This window comes from Phyllobates terribilis, unplaced genomic scaffold (genome assembly GCF_046119375.1).
Source record: "Phyllobates terribilis strain yellow unplaced genomic scaffold, ASM4611937v1 Scaffold_13__5_contigs__length_258822181, whole genome shotgun sequence".
NCBI lineage: Eukaryota > Metazoa > Chordata > Amphibia > Anura > Dendrobatidae > Phyllobates > Phyllobates terribilis.
In genome coordinates, this window is record NW_027362773.1 from 217,827,696 (window position 1) to 217,847,157 (window position 19,462).

Genomic DNA, 19,462 nt, shown 5'->3' on the forward strand with positions numbered 1-19,462 from the left:
CCAAAGCTCCTTCAGTTGCATAAAAAAAACACTTTCTGAAAAGCTAAGCAAATGAAATCTACCCTACAGGGAAGATTGTTATAGTGGCCATATCCCCTGTATGACTGCATAAGTAGTGTATACAGTCTCTCTAGGTCATCCAGACCTGCATAAAATGGTCCTAACAAGAATTGTTTTCTGTTTTGTATTTGACCTTTTTGGTTTCCCAATGTGGACAAGAACAGCTGTACTTGCTTGTACTAAGGCGAGTTATATTTAGCAAGGCAGGCTTTATCTGAAAGCTGAAACTGTCTCATTAGCACAATGTGTGCTAAATATGTTCAATTTATATGGCACATGTCTCATGGAGCTTCCAGTATTTGATAACAAATTAAAAACATAAGCTTTTAAAAAATAGAAATCGAGAAGTGTGTAATAAATAATAATAATCTTATTATTTATATAGCGCCAACATATTCCGCAGCTCTTTACAATATATAATACAATATATAATAGTACAGACCAAAAGTTTGGATACACCTTCTCATTTAAAGATTTTTCTGTATTTTCATGACTATGAAAATTGTACATTCACACTGAAGGCATCAAAACTATGAATTAACACATGTGGAATTATATACTTAACAAAAAAGTGTGAAACAACTGAAAATATGTCTTATATTCTAGGTTCTTCAAAGTAGCCACCCTTTGCTTTGATGACTGCTTTGCACACTCTTGGCATTCTCTTGATGAGCATCAAGAGGTAGTCACCAGAAATGGTTTTCACTTCACAGGTGTGCCCTGTCAGGTTTAATAAGTGGGATTTCTTGCCTTATAAATGGGGTTGGGACCATCAGTTGTGTTGTGGAGAAGTCTCGTGGAAACATCGCTGATAGTCCTACTGAATAGATTGTTAGCTGCTTTTTTCTTGCCATAATACAAATTCTAAGTAAAGAAAAACCATTGGCCATCATTACTTTAAGAAATGAAGGTCAGTCAGTGCGAAAAATTGGGCAAACTTTGAAAGTGTCCCCAAGTGCAGTTGCAAAAACCATCAAGCGCTACAAAGAAACTGGCTCACATGAGGACCGCCCCAGGAAAGGAAGACCAAGAGTCACCTCTGCTTCTGAGGATAAGTTTATCCGAGTCACCAGCCTCAGAAATCGCAGGTTAACAGCAGCTCAGATTAGAGACCAGGTCAATGCCACACAAAGTTCTAGCAGCAGACACATCTCTTCAACAACAGTTAAGAGGAGACTTTGTGCAGCAGGCCTTCATGGTAAAATAGCTGCTAGGAAACCACTGCTAAGGACAGGCAACAAGCAGAAGAGACTTGTTTGGGCTAAAGAACAGTGACTACCTCTTGAAGCTCATCAAGAGAATGCCAAGAGTGTGCAAAGCAGTCATCAAAGCAAAAGGTGGCTACTTTGCAGAACCTAGAATATAAGACATATTTTCAGTTGTTTCACACTTTTTTGTTAAGTATATAATTCCACATGTGTTAATTCATAGTTTTGATGCCTTCAGTGTGAATGTACAATTTTCATAGTTATGAAAATACAGAAAAATCTTTAAATGAGGCGAGTCCAAACCTTTGGTCTGTACTGTGTGTATGTATATGTGTGTATATATATATGTGTGTGTGTGTATATATATATATATATTTATTTTTTTGTGTATAGTGAAGGAAATACTTAATTGATCCCTTGCTTTTTTTATAAGTTTGCCCACCGACAAAGACATGAACACGAACATTTCATTCAAGTTTATGCTTCAATCATATAACTCTGCCCTTCACCTCTTCAAACAAACCTATCTCAATACCCTTATCACCTCTCCTTCCAAAAATCCTAAACTCCTCTGACACTTTTCATTCCCTCCTCCATCCAAAAGTGAAAGCCCTGACTACCAACCTCGGCACTGACTATCTGGCTAACTATTTCAAAGAAAAAAAATTGACCCTATTAGACAGGAAATTTTCTCCCAATCCCCTAATACCATGCACGGTCCTCCCTCTACCATTGCATCTAGCTCACTCTGTCCCTTTTCCCGGCTGTCACCACTCACCGAGCTAAAATATTTAATCTCTCTCATCCGGTATTTTTCCCTCCTCATTTAAACACTCCAGCATATATCCATTACTCAAAAAATCACCCCTCTACCAAAACTGTTCTGCTAACTACAGATCTGTGTCTAATCTTCCATTCATCTCTAAACTCCTGGAGCTCTTGGTCTACTCCCATCTAATCCGCTATCTCTCAGCTAACACTCTTCTTGTCCCTCTACAATCCGGTTTCCGTTCTTTACACTCCACTGAAACTGCCCTCACTAAAGTCTCTAATGATCTACTAACAGCTAAATCTACTCCCTGCTGATTCTCCTGGATCTCTCTGCAGCATTCGACATGGTGGATCACCAGCTCCTCCTCACAATGCTCCTCTCTATCGGGCTCAAGGACACTGTTCTATCCTGGTTCTTCTCCTACCTATCTGACTGCTCCTTCACTGTATCTTTTGGCGGCTCCCCTTCCTTCCCTTTTCCCCTTACTGTCGGGGTTCCTCAAAGATCAGTCCTAGGCCCCCTCCTTGTCTCCTTATACACCACCCCCATTGGACAAACTATCAGTATATTTGGTTTTCAGTACCATCTCTATGCTGATGACACCCAATTATACACATCGTCTCCTAACATCAGCCCTAAATTATTACAAACCACCAGTGATTATCTTTCCGCCGTCTCTAACATTATATCCTCCCTCTATCTGAAACTGAACCTGTCAAAAAACTCAACTTCTTGTGTTTCCTCCCTCCACTAAGCTACCTATGCCTGATATTGCCATCTCCGTATGTGACTCCACCATTACTCTGCAGCAACAAACACGCTGTCTTGGGGTCATACTTTATTCAGATCTTTCCTTATCTCCCCAGATCCAATCACTCGCCTGCTCATCTCATCTAAACCTCAAAAACATTTCCATAATTCGACCTTTTCTTACCTTTGACTCTGCAAAACTCTTACTGTCGCTCTGATTCATTCTCGGCTGGACTACTGCAACTCTCTACTAATCGGTCTCCCTCTTACTAAACTCTCCCCTCTCCAATCTGTCCTAAATGCAGCAGCCAGGATCATATTCCTTGCCAACTGCTACCCCGACGCCTCCACCCTGTGCCAGTCGTTGCACTGGTTACCCATTTGCTATAGAGTTCAATATAAACACATCACCCTCATCCACAAAGCGCTCAGTGCTTCAGCACCCCCCTACATCTACTCTCTCGTCTCAGTCCACCACCCGACCGGTGCCCTCCGTTCTGCTAATGACCTAAGATTAACATCCTCAGTAATCCGAACCTCCCACTCCCGTCTTCAAAATTTCTCACGTGCTGCGCCAATTCTTTGGAATGCACTACCCAGGACTCTTAGATTAATCCCTAATACCCACAGTATTAAGCGTGCCCTAAAAACACATTTCTTTAAATTGGCCTATTGCCTCACCTCACTTACCTAACTACCCCCTTTTTTTTTTTCTTTGTTCCCCTCCACATAAAACATTTCCTTCCAAATCAGGACCCTCATATCCTCTATTCACACAGCCCCATGTACTTAATAGACTTCTGTGTCTGTACTTGTTCACATACGGGTTGGTGACTTGTTCATTTAGCATTATGTACCCTATTGATTACATTGATGGTTGACCGTGCAATACAACCGTGTCTCCCCTGTTTCCCCATAGATTGTAAGCTTGTGAGCATGACCCTCTCTCCTCCTTGTATCTGTTTATTTATGTGATTGTTACTCTGTAATGTCCTTTGTCTGTACAAGTCCCCTCTAAAATGTAAAGTTCTGCAGAATATGTTGGCGCTCTGAAATATATATATATATATATATATATATATATATATATATATATATATATATATATATATATATATATATATATATCTCTCAAGCAGCAAATCGAATATGGTGTAAATATCCTTTATTCGCCCGCCTACCATTTGCTCTTCGGCACTCTGACTCCTTTCTCAAGGTTTGATAAAGACTCCATAGAGAAAGCCTAAAGAAGGAGTTTTGCACCCAAGTAGGCTGTACTGCTATCTGTTAGATTTGCATATTTGTATCCAGTGCTTTTCAGCATTTTTCTTGATTCAAAACTTTGCAAAGAACGCTTATGAAAATAAAAGTTTTAATTAATTTATTTTTATCAATTAGGAAAATACAAAGTGAATGAACAAAAGAGAAATGTAAAATCAATATTTGATGTGACCACTGTTACGCTTGAAGGTGGCACACGTGGTTGTTCATGGATCCACTGTGTCACGGCCCGGACTTACCATGGAGTGGCGTAACTATGCAACTACCTTGGTTCACTGGATCCTGTAGTGGTGAGCTCAGGCTTGTGCGACAGGTAGCTTCCAGGTGCCACTCCAGGGTGGTGTCTGGCAATAGTAGCTGACCCCAAGGGTCAATGGCATTAGTTCAGATTCCTAAACAGGACAGCCACTTGGAACAAGTTCAGACTGTACTGACAGATCTTGGGATAGCAGACAAGTACAACCGATGCAGTCTCAGAAAACGGACACCGCCAAAGTGGTCACAGGAACTTGGACAATCTATACTTGACTAATGGGACACAAGATACGGAAACAACTTTAACAGACTTGGGACGGAGGACCTGGTAGCATACAGTTGCACACACCAAACCACCTAATAGTAACTATAGGGGTTGCTCAGGCACCTCCCTATTGGGGAAGGTGCCTTTTATCCAAGTTGCCTCCCAGCTGTTGGCTGGGAGACACCTTGCAGGTGATCACATTAAGTAAATGCCTCCCAGCTTTTAGCTGGGGACATTACCACGTGCACTCTGCCCCTTTAAGAACAGGAGAGCAGCACGCCGCCAGGAACTGTGGCACATATACCAGAAAGCTGGAGCACACTGACGAGCGGGGCAGTGAGTAAGCCAGCGTCCCTGCATGGAGGGAGAAGGGGACACCATGCAGGGGCGCCAGCCATCGCGCTACAACCGTTTTTTCTGCCTTCAATACAGGATCAAAGCATCAATTCTTCTAGGTACTCTTGTACTTGCAGGCAGATCAACTAAGTGCATATAAACAAGTATAGAGGAAACAAAGAAGAAAGATATGCAATACTGGGGATCTCACAAAAAATATAGACCTTTTATTTTATCAGCACATGATACAAATATAGACGACAAACAGGTTAAAAACAAGGGGTGGAAGCACAGAGACCCATTTGCAACAACCAATCAACCTACAATAAGGTCATGGTATACCCAAGCTAACAGTAATAAACATACAGGTGTAAATACACACACAAGACCTTAGAAAGGTTGGGTTAAGCATATAAGAAAATAAATACAAAAATGTAATATACCACAATATTCAAGGGGATAAAGACCAGGTGGCCTAATAGGCTCATCAAGAAATATATAAATGCACAGCAAAAAATAATCAATGTGGATAAAATGCAAATGTGCAACTACATATGAAAATAAATCATGATAAAGCAATCAATCAAATGTATTGCATGCCTAAATCCCAAAGAGAGTTGGTAATGCAACCTAAGGCCTATACTGAAAACAATGATCAGATAGATGGTCCTGAACAAATGTATTTGCATATGATGACATCTTTTTCACCGAGGAAGCTGCACCTGTGTGCGGCGATACACGTGGGGTTTCTCGCATGGCTAACCTCACCAGCAGCGCAGGTTCTGTATGAGCCCTTGAGACAGGATGGACCCATAGGTCCACATGCAGACATTTGTTCAGGACCATCTGATCATTGTTTTCAGTATAGGCCTTAGGTTGCATTACCAATTCTCTTTGGGATTTAGGCATGCTATACATTTGATTGCTTTATCATGATGGGTATACCATGACCTTATTGTAGTTTGATTGGTTGTTGCAAATGGGTCTCTGTGCCCCCACCCCTTGTTTTAAATTGTTTTTAACCTATTGGTCGTCTACAGGGTGGGCCATTTATATGGATACACCTAAATTAAATGGGAATGGTTGGTGATATCAACTTCCTGTTTGTGGCACATTAGTATATTGGAGGGGGAAAACTTTTCCAGATGGGTAGTGACCATGGTGGCCATTTTGAAGTCAGCCATTTTGGATCCAACTTTATTTTTTTCAATGGGGTGAGGGTCATGTGACACATCAAACTTATTGAGAATTTCATAAGAAAAACAATGGTTTGCTTGGTTTTAACGTAACTTTTATTCTTTCATGAGTTTTTTTACAAGTTTATGACCACTTATAAAATGTGTTCAAAGTGCTGCCCATTGTGTTGGATTGTCAATCCAACCCTCTTCTCCCACTCTTGACACACTGATAGCAACACCGCAGAAGAAATGCTAGCACAGGCTTCCAGTATCCGTTGTTTCAGATGCTGCACATCTTGTATCTTCACAGCATAGACAATTGCCTTCAGATGACCCCAAAGATAAGTCTAAGGGGGTCAGATCGGGAGACCTTGGTGGCCATTCAACTGGCCCATGACGACCAATCCACTTTCCAGGAAACTGTTCATGTAGGAATGCTCGGACCTGACATCCATAATGTGGTGGTGCACCATCTTGTTGGAAAAACTCATGGAACGTGCCATCTTCAGTGCATAAACAGGGCAACACATCACCATGTAGCAATTTCAGATATCCAGTGGCATTGAGGTTTCCATTGATGAAGAATGGCCCCGCTATCTTTGTACCCCATATACCACACCATACCATCAAGATACGAGATGTGCAACCTCTACCCATTGAAAAAAATAAAGTTGGATCCAAAATGTCCGACTTCAAAATGGCCGCCATGGTCACCACGAATCTGGAAAAGTTTTCCCCCTCCCATATACTAATGTGCCACAAACAGGAAGTCGATATCACCAACCATTCCCATTTAATATATAAATGCCCACCGTGTGTGTGTATGTGTGTGTGTGTGTGTATATATATGTGTATATATATATATATATATATATATATATATATATATATATATATATATATATATATTATATAATATAATATAATATATTTTTTATTATTTATAATATAATGTGTGTGTGTGTGCTGACTAAATAAAAATGTCTACATTTTTTGTGAGATCCCCAGTATTGCATATCTTTCTTCTTTGTTTCCTCTATGATCGGGTAGGGGTTCCTGCAAATGACATAGTTACGTCATGGTGATCATGCGGGTGCATAAGCTGTGCCTGTACGATCACTGCTGGGAGCTCAGCTTAAATGATAGCTGAGCTCTGGCTGCCAGGGCCGGTGCCCCCACAGCCCCTGGCTTTTTAATTCTCTAAATACCGATATCAATAGCGATCACAGCATTTGAAAGATTAAGATAGGAAGCTCCCTCTCCCACCCGATCAGCACCTCCATTACGTGAGCACTTACTGCTGATGGTAGTCATGGCAACTTGGTCTGCCAGCTAAGGTGGCCTGTTAGACCATACCAGGATCATGGCCTGAAAGGCGTTCTGTCTGTGTCACAATGACCAGGCTAATGGTTTGCTGTACATATGTATTGCAATGCATTAGAGAAATGATCAGAGAAGTAAAAGTTTAAGTCCCATAGAGGGAGCAAGTAAAAAAATATATTAAAAAAAAAAAAAAACAGAAAACAAGCAGACAAAAAATCGTCAAAGAAATATGATGACAATAAAAAACGCATATTTATGTGAAAACAAAGTTAATTTAAAAAGTACACATTTGGTATCACCGCATCTGGAACAAGCTGATCTATAAAACTATCACAATAATTAACCCCTTACATAAACAACTTAAAAAATGTAGCAAAAAGTACATTTTTTATTTTTTTTTATCATACAGCCGAACAAAACGTAGAATAAAGCACGATCAAAATGTCTTAAGTAAATATGAATGGTATTGCTGAAAACAGCATCTTGCCTTGCAAAAATCAGGCCCTCATTCATTTCAGTCAGTGGAAAAGTAAAAATAATCTGTAGCTTTTAGAATAAGGCCATGCAAATACACTTTTATTTTCTATAAAATTGTTTGTGTGAAAGCAGCAAAACATAAAAAAAATTATATAAATGTGGTATCGCTGTAATCCTTCTGACCAGAAAAATAAAGCTGCCTTATCACTTTTACCACACTGTGAACGGTATTAAAAAAAAAACAATTCCTAAATTTCTGGGGTTTTTTTGCTAATTTTGCCTCCCAAAAATTGGAATAAAAAACGATCAAATAATGCCATATCCTGAAAAATGCTACCACCAAAAACTCCAACTCATCCCACTAAAAACAAGCCCTCACCTGACTGTCGGCAGAAAAATAGAAAAATTATAGCACACAAAATGTGGTGATGCAAAAAAACTTTGTGTTGGATAGTAGTAAAACCTAGAAACCCAATAATAAATCTGGTATCGTAGTGACCTGAAGAATAAATTAGTCGTATGACTTATACCGCACGGTGAACGGCATAAAAAATAAAGCCAATTCTAGAATTGTTGATTTGTTCATTCTTCCTCCCAAAGATCGCAGTAAGGCTTGGCTCACATTTATCCTGCGTTCTACGCTAAGCGCTTGCATTCTGGTTTCCATGTAAATCTCTGAAATACGTGATTCACACCAAATCCCCAATGGAACTTTCCCAATAATGAGGCAGATGGGGTCATTTTACACTCCATCTGGCCTATGATCCGGCGGTGTCAGTCTTTCTACTGTTTCTTTTTTTTAAGGCATGCACAAAAGTGTGGTCGGTTAGTTTTGTGCCTCTGAAAAAGACACTAGTGAACAGGGGCCAAACGGAGTCCGGAGTCTCTATAGTGAATGGATCCATCGGGTTTTATCTGAATCGCATTTTTCAGAGATTAGATTGAAAAATGTTAACTGATCCAAATTGTCTGTACTGCAAAATTCTACCAATAAAATCTTCAAATCAACCTACAAAAACAAGCCCCCACTCAGTTCTGTTATCTGTTAATAAAAATATAGGGATTGTCCCTCTTACTGGTAGCATAGAGGCTCTGGAAAAGCGACATGGCTCCCACCAAAAGAAATCCTGTGATATCTGTGCCTCCAAATGCCCCTGCCTTCGGAGCTATACTATGTTCCTAAACCACAGTTAGCGCCCACATGTTTGTCATTACTGTAGCGAGGAGAGCCCACTTAATTTAAGGACACATTGGTCCAGAGGCACAAGCTGGGAACAATGTATGGGGTACTACAATGGCATATTTGCATTTTCTCTCTGCAAATTCCACTTTGTGTGATTTTAAGAAACCAACACGAAGTGAAAATCATCACTACATCTATAAATGAATTCCCAGAGAGGTGTAAATTCCAAAAGGGGGTCACTTGAGGGTGTTTCTGCTGTTCTGGCACTTAGGGGCTCAGCATGAAGTCTGAAAAACTATTACAGAAAAATCTGCCCTGAGCCCTGCCATGTGGCCAAACAGTATTGTACAGTCACATGTGGGGGATTGACACATTCAGGAGAAATTGTAACAAATTATGGGACCACCTTTACCTATTTCCCCTTCTGAAAATTAAAAATCTGAGGCTAAAACAACATTTTAGTAGTAAAAATGTTTTGTCACCACACAATGGTATAAAATTCTGTGACACATTTGTGGTGTCAATATGATCACAGCATCACTAGATGTATTCACTGAGGACTGCAGTTTGTTTGATGGGGTCACTTATGAAGGGTGTCCTGCTGTTTTGGCACCTGGCTCTGACAGCAAAGTCTGCATCAGCGGCTCTGCCAGCAAAATTCCAGCAAAATCTGCACTCCAATATGGCGCTCATTTTCTTCTGGGCTTTGCACTGTTCTTGAAAAGTAGTTTCCGACCACATATAGGGTATTTGCGAACTTGGGAGAAATTGAGCAAGCAATGACATGGTTTATTTTCTCCTAATAGCCCTTTTGAGAATAAAAAAAACTTGCGGCTAAAACATTCTAGTAGAAAAAAATTTGGGTGGGTTTCAACAGCCCAATGTTACAGTATTCTATGAATCCACTGTGGGTTTTAAATGCTCAATACACCCCTAGACAAATTCTTAAGGAGGTGTAGCTTCCAAAATGGATTCATTTGTGGCGGATTTCTGCTGTTTTGTCACCTCAGTGGCTCTTCAAATGCAACATGGCTCCTGCTGTCTATTCCTGCCAAATCTGTGTTCAAAAAGTCAAATAGCAATCCATCCCTTTCAAGCCCTGTTATGTGCCCAAACAGTAGTTTTGCCCTGCATATGGTGCATCGGCATACTCCAGAGAAATTGCATGATACATGCAGTTTACCCTGTTACCCTTATGAAATGAAAAATTTGGGACTAAAGCAACATTTTTGCTGAAAAAAATTTTAATTTTTCATTTTTACAGTTATAGGTTTTAAAATACTGTGAAGCACCTTTGGGTTCAAGAGGCTCACAACACCCCTAGATAAATTTCTTGAGAGATATTATTTCCAAAATTTGGTCACTTGGTGGGTTTTGCTGTTTTTGGCACCTTGGGGGCTCTGCAAATACGATTTTGGCATCCACACAGTTTATTCTGCCCAAATCTCCGCTCAAAAAGTCATACTTCTCCTTCCCTTCTGAGCCCTGCCGTGTGCCAAAACAGTAGTTTTCCCATGCATAGAGGGTATCCACATATCCAGGAGAAATTGCACAACAAATTGAAAGGACCATTTTCTCCTGTTACCCTTGTGAAAATGAAAAATTTGGGACTAAAATAACATTTTTGTTTAAAATCTTATTTTTTTTTATTTTCCAATGTTTTCAGATTTCATGAAGCATATGTGGGTTCAAAGTATTCACTACACCCCTACATAAAATTCCTAGAGGGATGTAGTTCTCAAAATGGGTTCACTCATGGTTTGTTTGTTTTTTTGCTTCTATGGCACCTTAAGGGCTCTTCAAATGCGACATAGCGTTCCAAGCCTATTCCAGTCCAATCTGTGCTTGAAAAGTCAAATAGAGCGGCTACCCTTCCGAGTCCTGACATGCGGCCAAATTGTAAATTCCGACCACATATGGGGCATCGGCATACTTTGGAGAAATTGCCCAATAAATTGAGTGGTCCATTTTCTCCTGATACCCTTTTGAAGATGAAAAATTAGGGGTTAAAGCAATATTTTTGTGGAAAATAACGAAATTATTCATTTTTACAGTCCAATGTTTTAAAATTCTGTGAAGCACCTGCGGGTTTAAGAGGCTCACGATACTCCCTAGGTAAATTCTTTGGGGGAAGGGGTGGTTCCAAAATGGGGTCACTTTTTGGGGGTTTTCTGCATTCTTGGTACCATAGCGGCTCTTCAAGTGCGACATGGCGTACGCATTCTATTTCCGCCAAATCTGTATTTACAAAATGAAATAGAGCTCCTTCCCGTCTGAATCCTCTTGTGTGTCCAAACAGTAGTTGTCCCCCCACATATTGGGTATCCGCGTACTTGGGAGAAATTGCACAAAAAATTAGGTAGTCCATTTTATCCTGTTACTCTTGTGAAAATTAAATGTGGAGCTAAAACAACATTTTAGTGAAAAACTCCTAATTTTTCATTTTGCGATCATTCCTGTGACGCACCTGGAGGGTTAACAAACCTGAATGCAGTTTTGAATACCGTGAGAGGTGCTGTTTTACAATGGGATCTTTAGGGTATTTCTGAAATATAGGACCCTCAAAGCCACTTTAAAAGCGAAGTGGTCCCACAAAAACCCCAAAAAACGGATTTGTAAATTTCGTTCAAAAATTAGCAGTATTTTTTTTTTTTTTTAAACTCTTCTAACTTCCTAACAAAAAAAGTTTCAAAAATTATGCAGACCTAAAGTAAATGTGTTTAAATGTTAATTAATTTTGTGCGTTATTTATTTTTTAGGGCAAAAAATTCAAAAATTGCTAACTTTTTCAAAATTTGTCAAATGTTTTATATTTTCATAAAAAAACACTAATTATATTGACTAAAATTTACAACTGTTATGAAGTACAATGTGTCACGAAAAAACCTTTTCAGAACCACTGGGATATGTTGAAGCGTTCGAGTTATTGCCTCTTAAAGTGACACTAGGCGGAATTGAAAGGTGAAAACATGCTGTGGCGTCAAGAGGTTAAAGAGAAAACTTTTATATTTTTATAATTTTCCATGCTGGCTAATTATGAATCTTTGCATATCACTTCATTAGAGACTTTAGTCTTCATTCCATTAAAATAAATGCATGTAAATGGCTTCCAAACCCCTGCTTTACCCAGTCTATCTGCCTGCCTTCAGCTGCATTGGTATCAGAGCTTACACATTTGGAGTACAGAAGCTGGTAGTAAAGCGGTCAGCCCCTGTTTTCTCCTCTGAGTGTTGGGCTTATTACTACAATCTCCTGCAGCATCTTATCCCCAGAGTTGGTGAGAGACAGGTGCTGAGCTGTCCTTTTCACTGCTAGCATAATTTCTCCATTTCTGGTATACCCCGGACAAATGGACTGGTGGAAACGCCATTTACGGTACATGCATTTTTTACAGGCATGAAGAGCAATCCCATGTTAAAGTTTTTGCAAAGTTTCATAACTTTCCATGCTAGACAACATTTTAAAATAAATAAAATAATGTTTAGTTACTTTTTTAAGATGTGTGATTTCCAAAATGGCAATTGCAAATGCGACATATCATCTGCAGTCTATTCCAGCCAGAATTGCACTCCAAAAGTCAAATAGTGCTCCTTCCCTTCCAAACTCTGCTGTGTGACTAAACGGTAGTATCCAACCTCATTTGGGGTATCACTGTGATCGGTGGAAATTGTAATAAAAAAAAAAAGTGAGGTCCATTTTTTTCTTTATAGCTTTAGCCCAATTTTTTTTTTTTTTTTTCATGAGAGATATGAGAAAATGGACTCAACCATTTGTTTCGCAGTGGTCATATCCAACATGTGGCCGAGAAGTAATGTTTAGGCAAATGGCAGGACTTGGAAGGGAGTGGTGGAAGAATCGCTGTTCCATTTTTTAGGTGGTGTTTTGGCTGAAATAGAATCGAGACACCATGTCGCATTTGTACAGCCCCTCAGGTGCCAAACCATCAAAAAAACAAACAGAAATGACCCGAATTTACAATCTTACCCTCTCATTCATCTTGGGATGTGGTGTGCAAAAATGCGCATTAAAAATAATCCACAATGGGAGATTGTTGGACTTGAAAATTAAAAATGTTTAAAAAATGTTTTTTTCACTTTCGCATTTTAGTGTATAAAAAATTAATTTTCTTTTTTGTGACCTAAATCCTATAAAATTTTTTGTGAAGCATCTTTGGGTTAAAAATGCTCACCATACCACTAGATAAATTCCTTGGGATTTATTTTCCAAAATGGGATTCCTGTTTTTGTGGTATTTTCTACTTCTAGTACTTCAGGGGTCTGCAAATGTTACATTGCATCTGGAATCTATTCCATCCAAAACTGCACTCAAAAAATCCAAATAGTGATCCTTCCCTTACAAGTCCTACCATGTACGCAAACAGTATTCTTTTACCATATGTGCTGTATTGCTGCATTTGGGAGAATGTGTAACCATTTTTTGGGTTCAATGTTCTCCTGTTACTTTTTGTGAAAATGAAAAATTTGGGCTATAGCAATATTTTAGCGGAAAAAATGTAGTTTTTTTATTTTACTTTGCTGTAATTCCTGTGAAACATCTGGAAAATTAAAGACCGAGTCTACATTCAGCATTTTTCATATTTTGCTGGTTCTTTAATTGCTTGAAGATCAATAAGGGGATGTGACTTAAAGCTACTACGGTTCAATCAATAGACCCCTGAGAATTGTGCAGTTCAGGAGGCACACACAGTGTGTGCGCGCCCACAGGTTACAACATGCTTGCTTTCTGGGGGTCTATTGAGCAATAAGTCGGGTCTTAGGACCCGAATCTGCTTGCATTTCCAGTGCCAGCAAAATATGGGAAAAACATGCTGAAAGCTTACTCCTTGACAAACCTCCTGATAGCAGTTTTTAATATTTTGAGGGCTGCAGTTTTTAACATGTTCTCACTTTGGGGGATTTCTAATATATAGTTATGCCCTTCATACTCCCTGCAAAACTGAATAGTCCCATCAAAAATTAGATGTTGTAAATTTTCTTGAGGGGAAAAAAAGTCATACGTAGCCATTACTAGTACCTTATCTAGTAATCTATAAGATTCTCAGCACAGGTACTTTATTTTTTAACACATTCAATTGTGAAACTTATATTTATTCAAAGATATATAGATTAAAACGTACTTTCTGTGCGACAATCATTTTAAGGGTATAAAAATTCAGATTTTGAAAACTATTTTTTTCATCAAATTTCAGATTTTTTGCGTTTATTTGTGAAAATATCTATCAACCTAAAAAAATTACCACGAACATAAAGTACAATGTGTCATGAATTAACATTCTCAGAATCGCTGGGATATGTAGAGCCATTCCAGAGTTATTGCCACAAAAATCAATGAAAAAGGCAGCACAAATGTATTGCGCAATCCAAAAAAGGTCCTATTTGGGAATTCACCCAGCTCCTGATGCCTCACGTGGATATGCTTGCTCATTCTGAACGCACTTCCTGGTCATGAAATATTCACATATAGTCAAATTTCTAAGCAATAACTTGGGTCTAAGGGGTAACGTTTCTCCTTGTGGAGAGTGACATACCGGATCTGGCATGTCAAGGTAAGGAGGCTTATTTGCCGTGCAATGCTCCTCTGGGAAATTTAATATGCAAATTGCCTCTTTAGAGAGAAAGATAGGCGCTATAGAGGTGGCGCTATAGCGTTCAAGTCCTCTTTTTCTCTGAAGAGGGAATTTGCATAAGCAGTAACTTGAATTCCAGTACTCTGGTGGCCTAATCAATAGGGAAGTGCTATGCTTGGAATCAACGTTTTATTTTGGCATTTCTCCTTCTTGTAGTTTCTCTGCTCTTACAGATGAGTTTTATATACTTTTACACACTAATAATATGCACCCAAGGAAGTCCAGTTGTCTGCAGATTATAGGAATAGAATATATACTATAAATGTTAATTGTACTATGTTTTTTTATTACAGTTAATGAGATCATAGGACGTGACATGTCTCATGGAGCCGCAAGGATACAAAGAGAATGCCATAAGCCCCTGGAGCCTAATATGCCTAATACCTGATAATCAGTCTAAAATTCTCTTTGGCAGAAGAAAAAAAATGACAAGACAACAATGAAAAAGTTTCTGGTCATCCCTATTGCACCCTAATATGTCTTTAAATTTCTGTGCTTCCAGCTTTGTTGCCTTTAAGTCTCCTTGGGAGATTTTTTACTTGTAAAAATTCTTTATAATATAAATCATGGACACAAGTAGCGGTTTGCAAGTATTTTACAGTTGCTGTTAAATTTCTTGGGTCGTGTTTAAAGTTTTCTTTAACTCTAGGGAATGCAACATTTGCATCCCTATCTGGGATTGTGAAAGTTTGCCTAAAGTGTCACTATCATTGCATTTATATGATGTGAATTAATGCCCCAGTTTACATAGACTAATTGCTTTTTGTAATGCACAAATTTGTTCAATGCTTACATTACTGCAGGGTAAAACTCACCACTAGATGAAAAACTGAAGACTGAAAACCTTATGTTAATGTAGTATTAATCATTGTAAACTATGGCATTTGTTTCTGTGCAAAATGTAGTGATTTAGACACTTTAATTTATAAAGCTGCAAACATAAAATACAAATACACGTAAAGAATTACATTTCTTCTTAACACATCAGAACAAATTCATAAAATCTGTTGTATTGTTGATGTGAAGCTCTGGACAGGGCTGGGTGGGAGTGCAGAGTGTTTGTAATACATATTTCTTACCTTGACATTTTAGCCCTGATAGATAAGGGGCTGTCATCAAGTGCTAGAAATGGATGACATTGTCCAAAACACACTTGTAACAAGTGTTATGGGAAGTGGAAACCGATGCCATACTTAGTGGCAAGTTCCAAAATGTTGAAGGGTGACTGTGCAAGAATGGCTGTAGCTGAGGCTTAGAAAAGAGCAATTTTATATGAGTAATTGCACTATTAATAGTTTAGAACAGCAGTTTACGGAATTCCCATGGAGCTACACAACCCTTTCTGCTGTAATCTCTAAATAATCTAATATCAAACATAAAGACCAGCTACCACTGTATTAGGGAAGCTATACATTTTTCAAGAAGTGTGGAAGAATTTTATAAATTTTACTTATGTATTTATATTTTGTTTGCAGCTAACAGTTTGTTTTTTTTGTTTTGTTTTTAAATTGGTAATATTGTGCTAAAAGTGCTGTGCCTTCTAAACAACTTGTCATTAGTTGTACTACTAGAAAGGAAGGTTTTTTGGTGCATTCAAAATTCAGCTCTGAAGTTTGCCTTTAAATGGTCACAAAACTTGAGATTCAAGGCCTAGTGCACACACAAGCTCTACAGTCCACCTTACATCTTCAGAGGCTTTCCAGACTCATCAAGTTATCTCTCTACAGGATAAGTGATAACTAGAATATCAGTATTGGTCACACTGCAGGGAGCCCCATGGATTATGAAGTTGGGGATCTCATGTACCCCTATTTGTTCCCAGGCCACAAGAGCACAGCGAGGAGGAGTTGGAGTGGCAGGTCACTCATGGATCCTGCTGCCCCAATGAAGCCTGTGACACTGTTGAAGACAGTTTGGTGCAGCACTCTTATCTTCTGGTATTTTTATGCTGAAAGGTGTAGTGTTGTGACAATGGTAGAAGGGGGGACAAATTGTCCTGTTCTGGTGATTATGGTTGTCTCAGCTGTGGGCGCCACACTGATCTAATAGTTATCCATTTTCTAGTGTTAGAATTAATTTCCACTGCGAGTTTTTGGTGAGTTTTTGACACTCCGCATTTTTGTTGTGCAAAAACCAAGCGTCTTACAGTTCCACCAAAGTGGATGGTATTTATAGAAATCTCATGTCCACTGTGCTGCTTGTTTTTTTGCTCTATAAACTGACCTCTGGTGTGTGTTTACAATCTGAAATTTTGATTTTTCTTGCGGGTATGCTGAGTTTTGTTTGCAGATTTTTCATATAGAATTGCATTAAATGTGGAAAATCTGCAGGTAAAAAAATGCTTGTGTGCTTTGATATCAGAAAGTATTTAAGCAGCTTTATTAAAAGAATGACACACCAAAAAGAAACAAAAACTACAGCATCCATAAAAATGCAATGAAAAAAACAAGTAACCTAATTTGGCCAACAGGTGCAGAAAATCTGCAACCTGAAAAGCTCACCAAACACTCATCATGGGAACTTGGCCTCAAGGTGATAACTTGTTGAGGCCGGAATCTCCTTTTTAGTTTTTCCTTTACCTTACGTGCAGGAGGTTTCCTCTGTTGCACCAGGCAATGTTTCACCTATTCAGATTTATAAAGTAGACAAGGCTATTATTCATACGTGATAATTCACATTGCTTCTAACCCGGCCACGTGGGAGTGAGGTGAAGTTTAGTTTCGTAGGAAATATAAAAGATGCTGTTACTTTTTAGCAGTCTTCTAGTTTGCTATTAGTGGTTTGTTTCCCTCTAAATTTTGTTAACGGTCAATATTCTCAGTTGTGAAAAACTGGGTATTTTGGACTTGTCTGCATAGGCATTTACAGTTTGTTTTCCAAATGTGACTTTGCAAAGAAGTAACCCATTTTTTTTTCATTTTTTAATAGCAACTGTGTGTTCTCTCAGGTAGACCTTTTATTTTATTTAAGCCTCAGCAAAGAAATATTCATTTGTTTACTTGAGGTGTAACTTCTTATGTAGTTTGACATGAAATCAAAGTTCAGTTTTCTACCAAGTACATTTTGGATAGATAATGAATATCCGATCTGTGGGGGTCCCACTCCCAGAACCCTCACATACTAGCTGTATTAGCTCCAGCAGTGTAGGAGATGAACATTGAATGGAGCTGAACAGCAGCACAGTGTAGCACTGCAGCACCCAGCAGAGGCCACTACACATTACATAGCTGTGCTGTTCAGCTCTGTTCATTCTCCATATCCTGCAACTGCTGGAAATAGCTGGTCTATGAGGGCATGATGGGGTGTTGGACCCCCGCCAGTCTGATATCTAATATTGATGACTATTCCCAAGTACAAATTAAAATCAAATTGTTAGTAGGAATTTTTGTAAACTTGTATATTTCCTTAAATAATTTTGGCTTTAAAAAAAAAAAAAGTTTCCCTCAATTGTTTTTATTCAGTAATTTAAAGTTGTATTAATTTAGGAAACCTCTCGTAGCAGGATAAGTAAACTTTGTCCATTTATATGTTATATGTAGAGGGCACCCTAAATATGGTATGGCTGAATTAAAAAAAAAAAAAAAAAAATACAATGTATTTTCTTAAAATTTGCAAAGTGTAGTAAATGTTTTAAATTGTACATTTTCTAATTAAGACATGAAAAACTTATTGAACTACACATTTTATTACTGTAACAATGTGAATATTTTGAACCAAAGTAAAATTAACCAAATAAAATCAATTGAACAAAAACTTCAGTGCAGATAAGCAAAGAAAAACCCAGTTCACATTCGTACTTTCCAATTTTATGTATTTTATTCGTGTGAAGACTCATAACTTCTCAATAAAGAACTGTAAGCTTCTATTTTTGGCTGATAAAAAAAAAAAAAACTACAGAAAAAAAGCGGCATCAGAACTGTAAAGTGTGAGCTCTGAGAAAACCAGCATTCACTGACCAAGTCTCATATAATTTTTCATCCGTGTATCGATAACTACGTCAATGCAAATGAGGCCCTGATGCGGTTTTATACTAAGCATTGCTTGGAACAAACAAGTGGATTGTTGCTGCAGATATGGACCTAAACTATACAAAGGCTTTAAAAGAGAGAGCTATTAAAGTGGTTGTCCACTACTAGGACAACCCCCTTCTCAATCTGAGTGTCTGGCCCTCTTAATTGTACAAAAACTTAAGAGATGAACTGGAATTATTAATTGCTTGTACATCTGAAGGCAGGGACAGTGACGCCAGCTGATTGGGCGCAGGGCTCACGTGTCATAACCACACTTGAGCCCTGGAACGGCGCCGGCACGGGAGGAAATTAGAAGGGGTTGTCCACGTAGTGAGCAACTCCTTTAATATTGATTTTATTTTTTGTTGTAGACTCTCATCTGTGAATGTAGGGCCTCTGCCACAGGGTAGAGCTGCAAAGAGAAAATGCAATGTTATGATGCTGTACTGGATGACCTGTGGGAGATCATCTCACTAGTGATGAGCACAAGTGCTTGTTACTCGAGTTTGCCTAGGGTGCTCGAGTATGCACAGTGCTCGAGTGACAAGTTGAAGTCCACGCAGCCACATGTTTCACGGCTGTTAGACCTCCACAAGACATGCTGGATTTGCTCGACACACGGGCAATGCCCACATGTATTGTGACTGTCTAACAGTCGTGAAACATGCGGCCATGGGATCTCGAACAGGTCACTCGAACACCCACGATACTCTGTGC

The 19,462-nt window shown here is 38.8% G+C and overlaps 1 protein-coding gene across 1 annotated transcript in view; it reads left to right on the plus strand.

Annotated features, from left to right (window-relative positions):
- NFATC3 (nuclear factor of activated T cells 3) overlaps positions 1-18,583 on the plus strand; it is a 159,922-nt gene extending 141,339 nt beyond the window's left edge. The window contains exon 10 of the mRNA XM_073659299.1: positions 15,029-18,583. Coding sequence (XP_073515400.1) covers positions 15,029-15,123 — 95 coding nt within the window. The 3' untranslated portion in view covers positions 15,124-18,583. The remainder of the gene's footprint in view (positions 1-15,028) is intronic.
- The last annotated feature ends 879 nt before the right edge of the window (positions 18,584-19,462 follow it).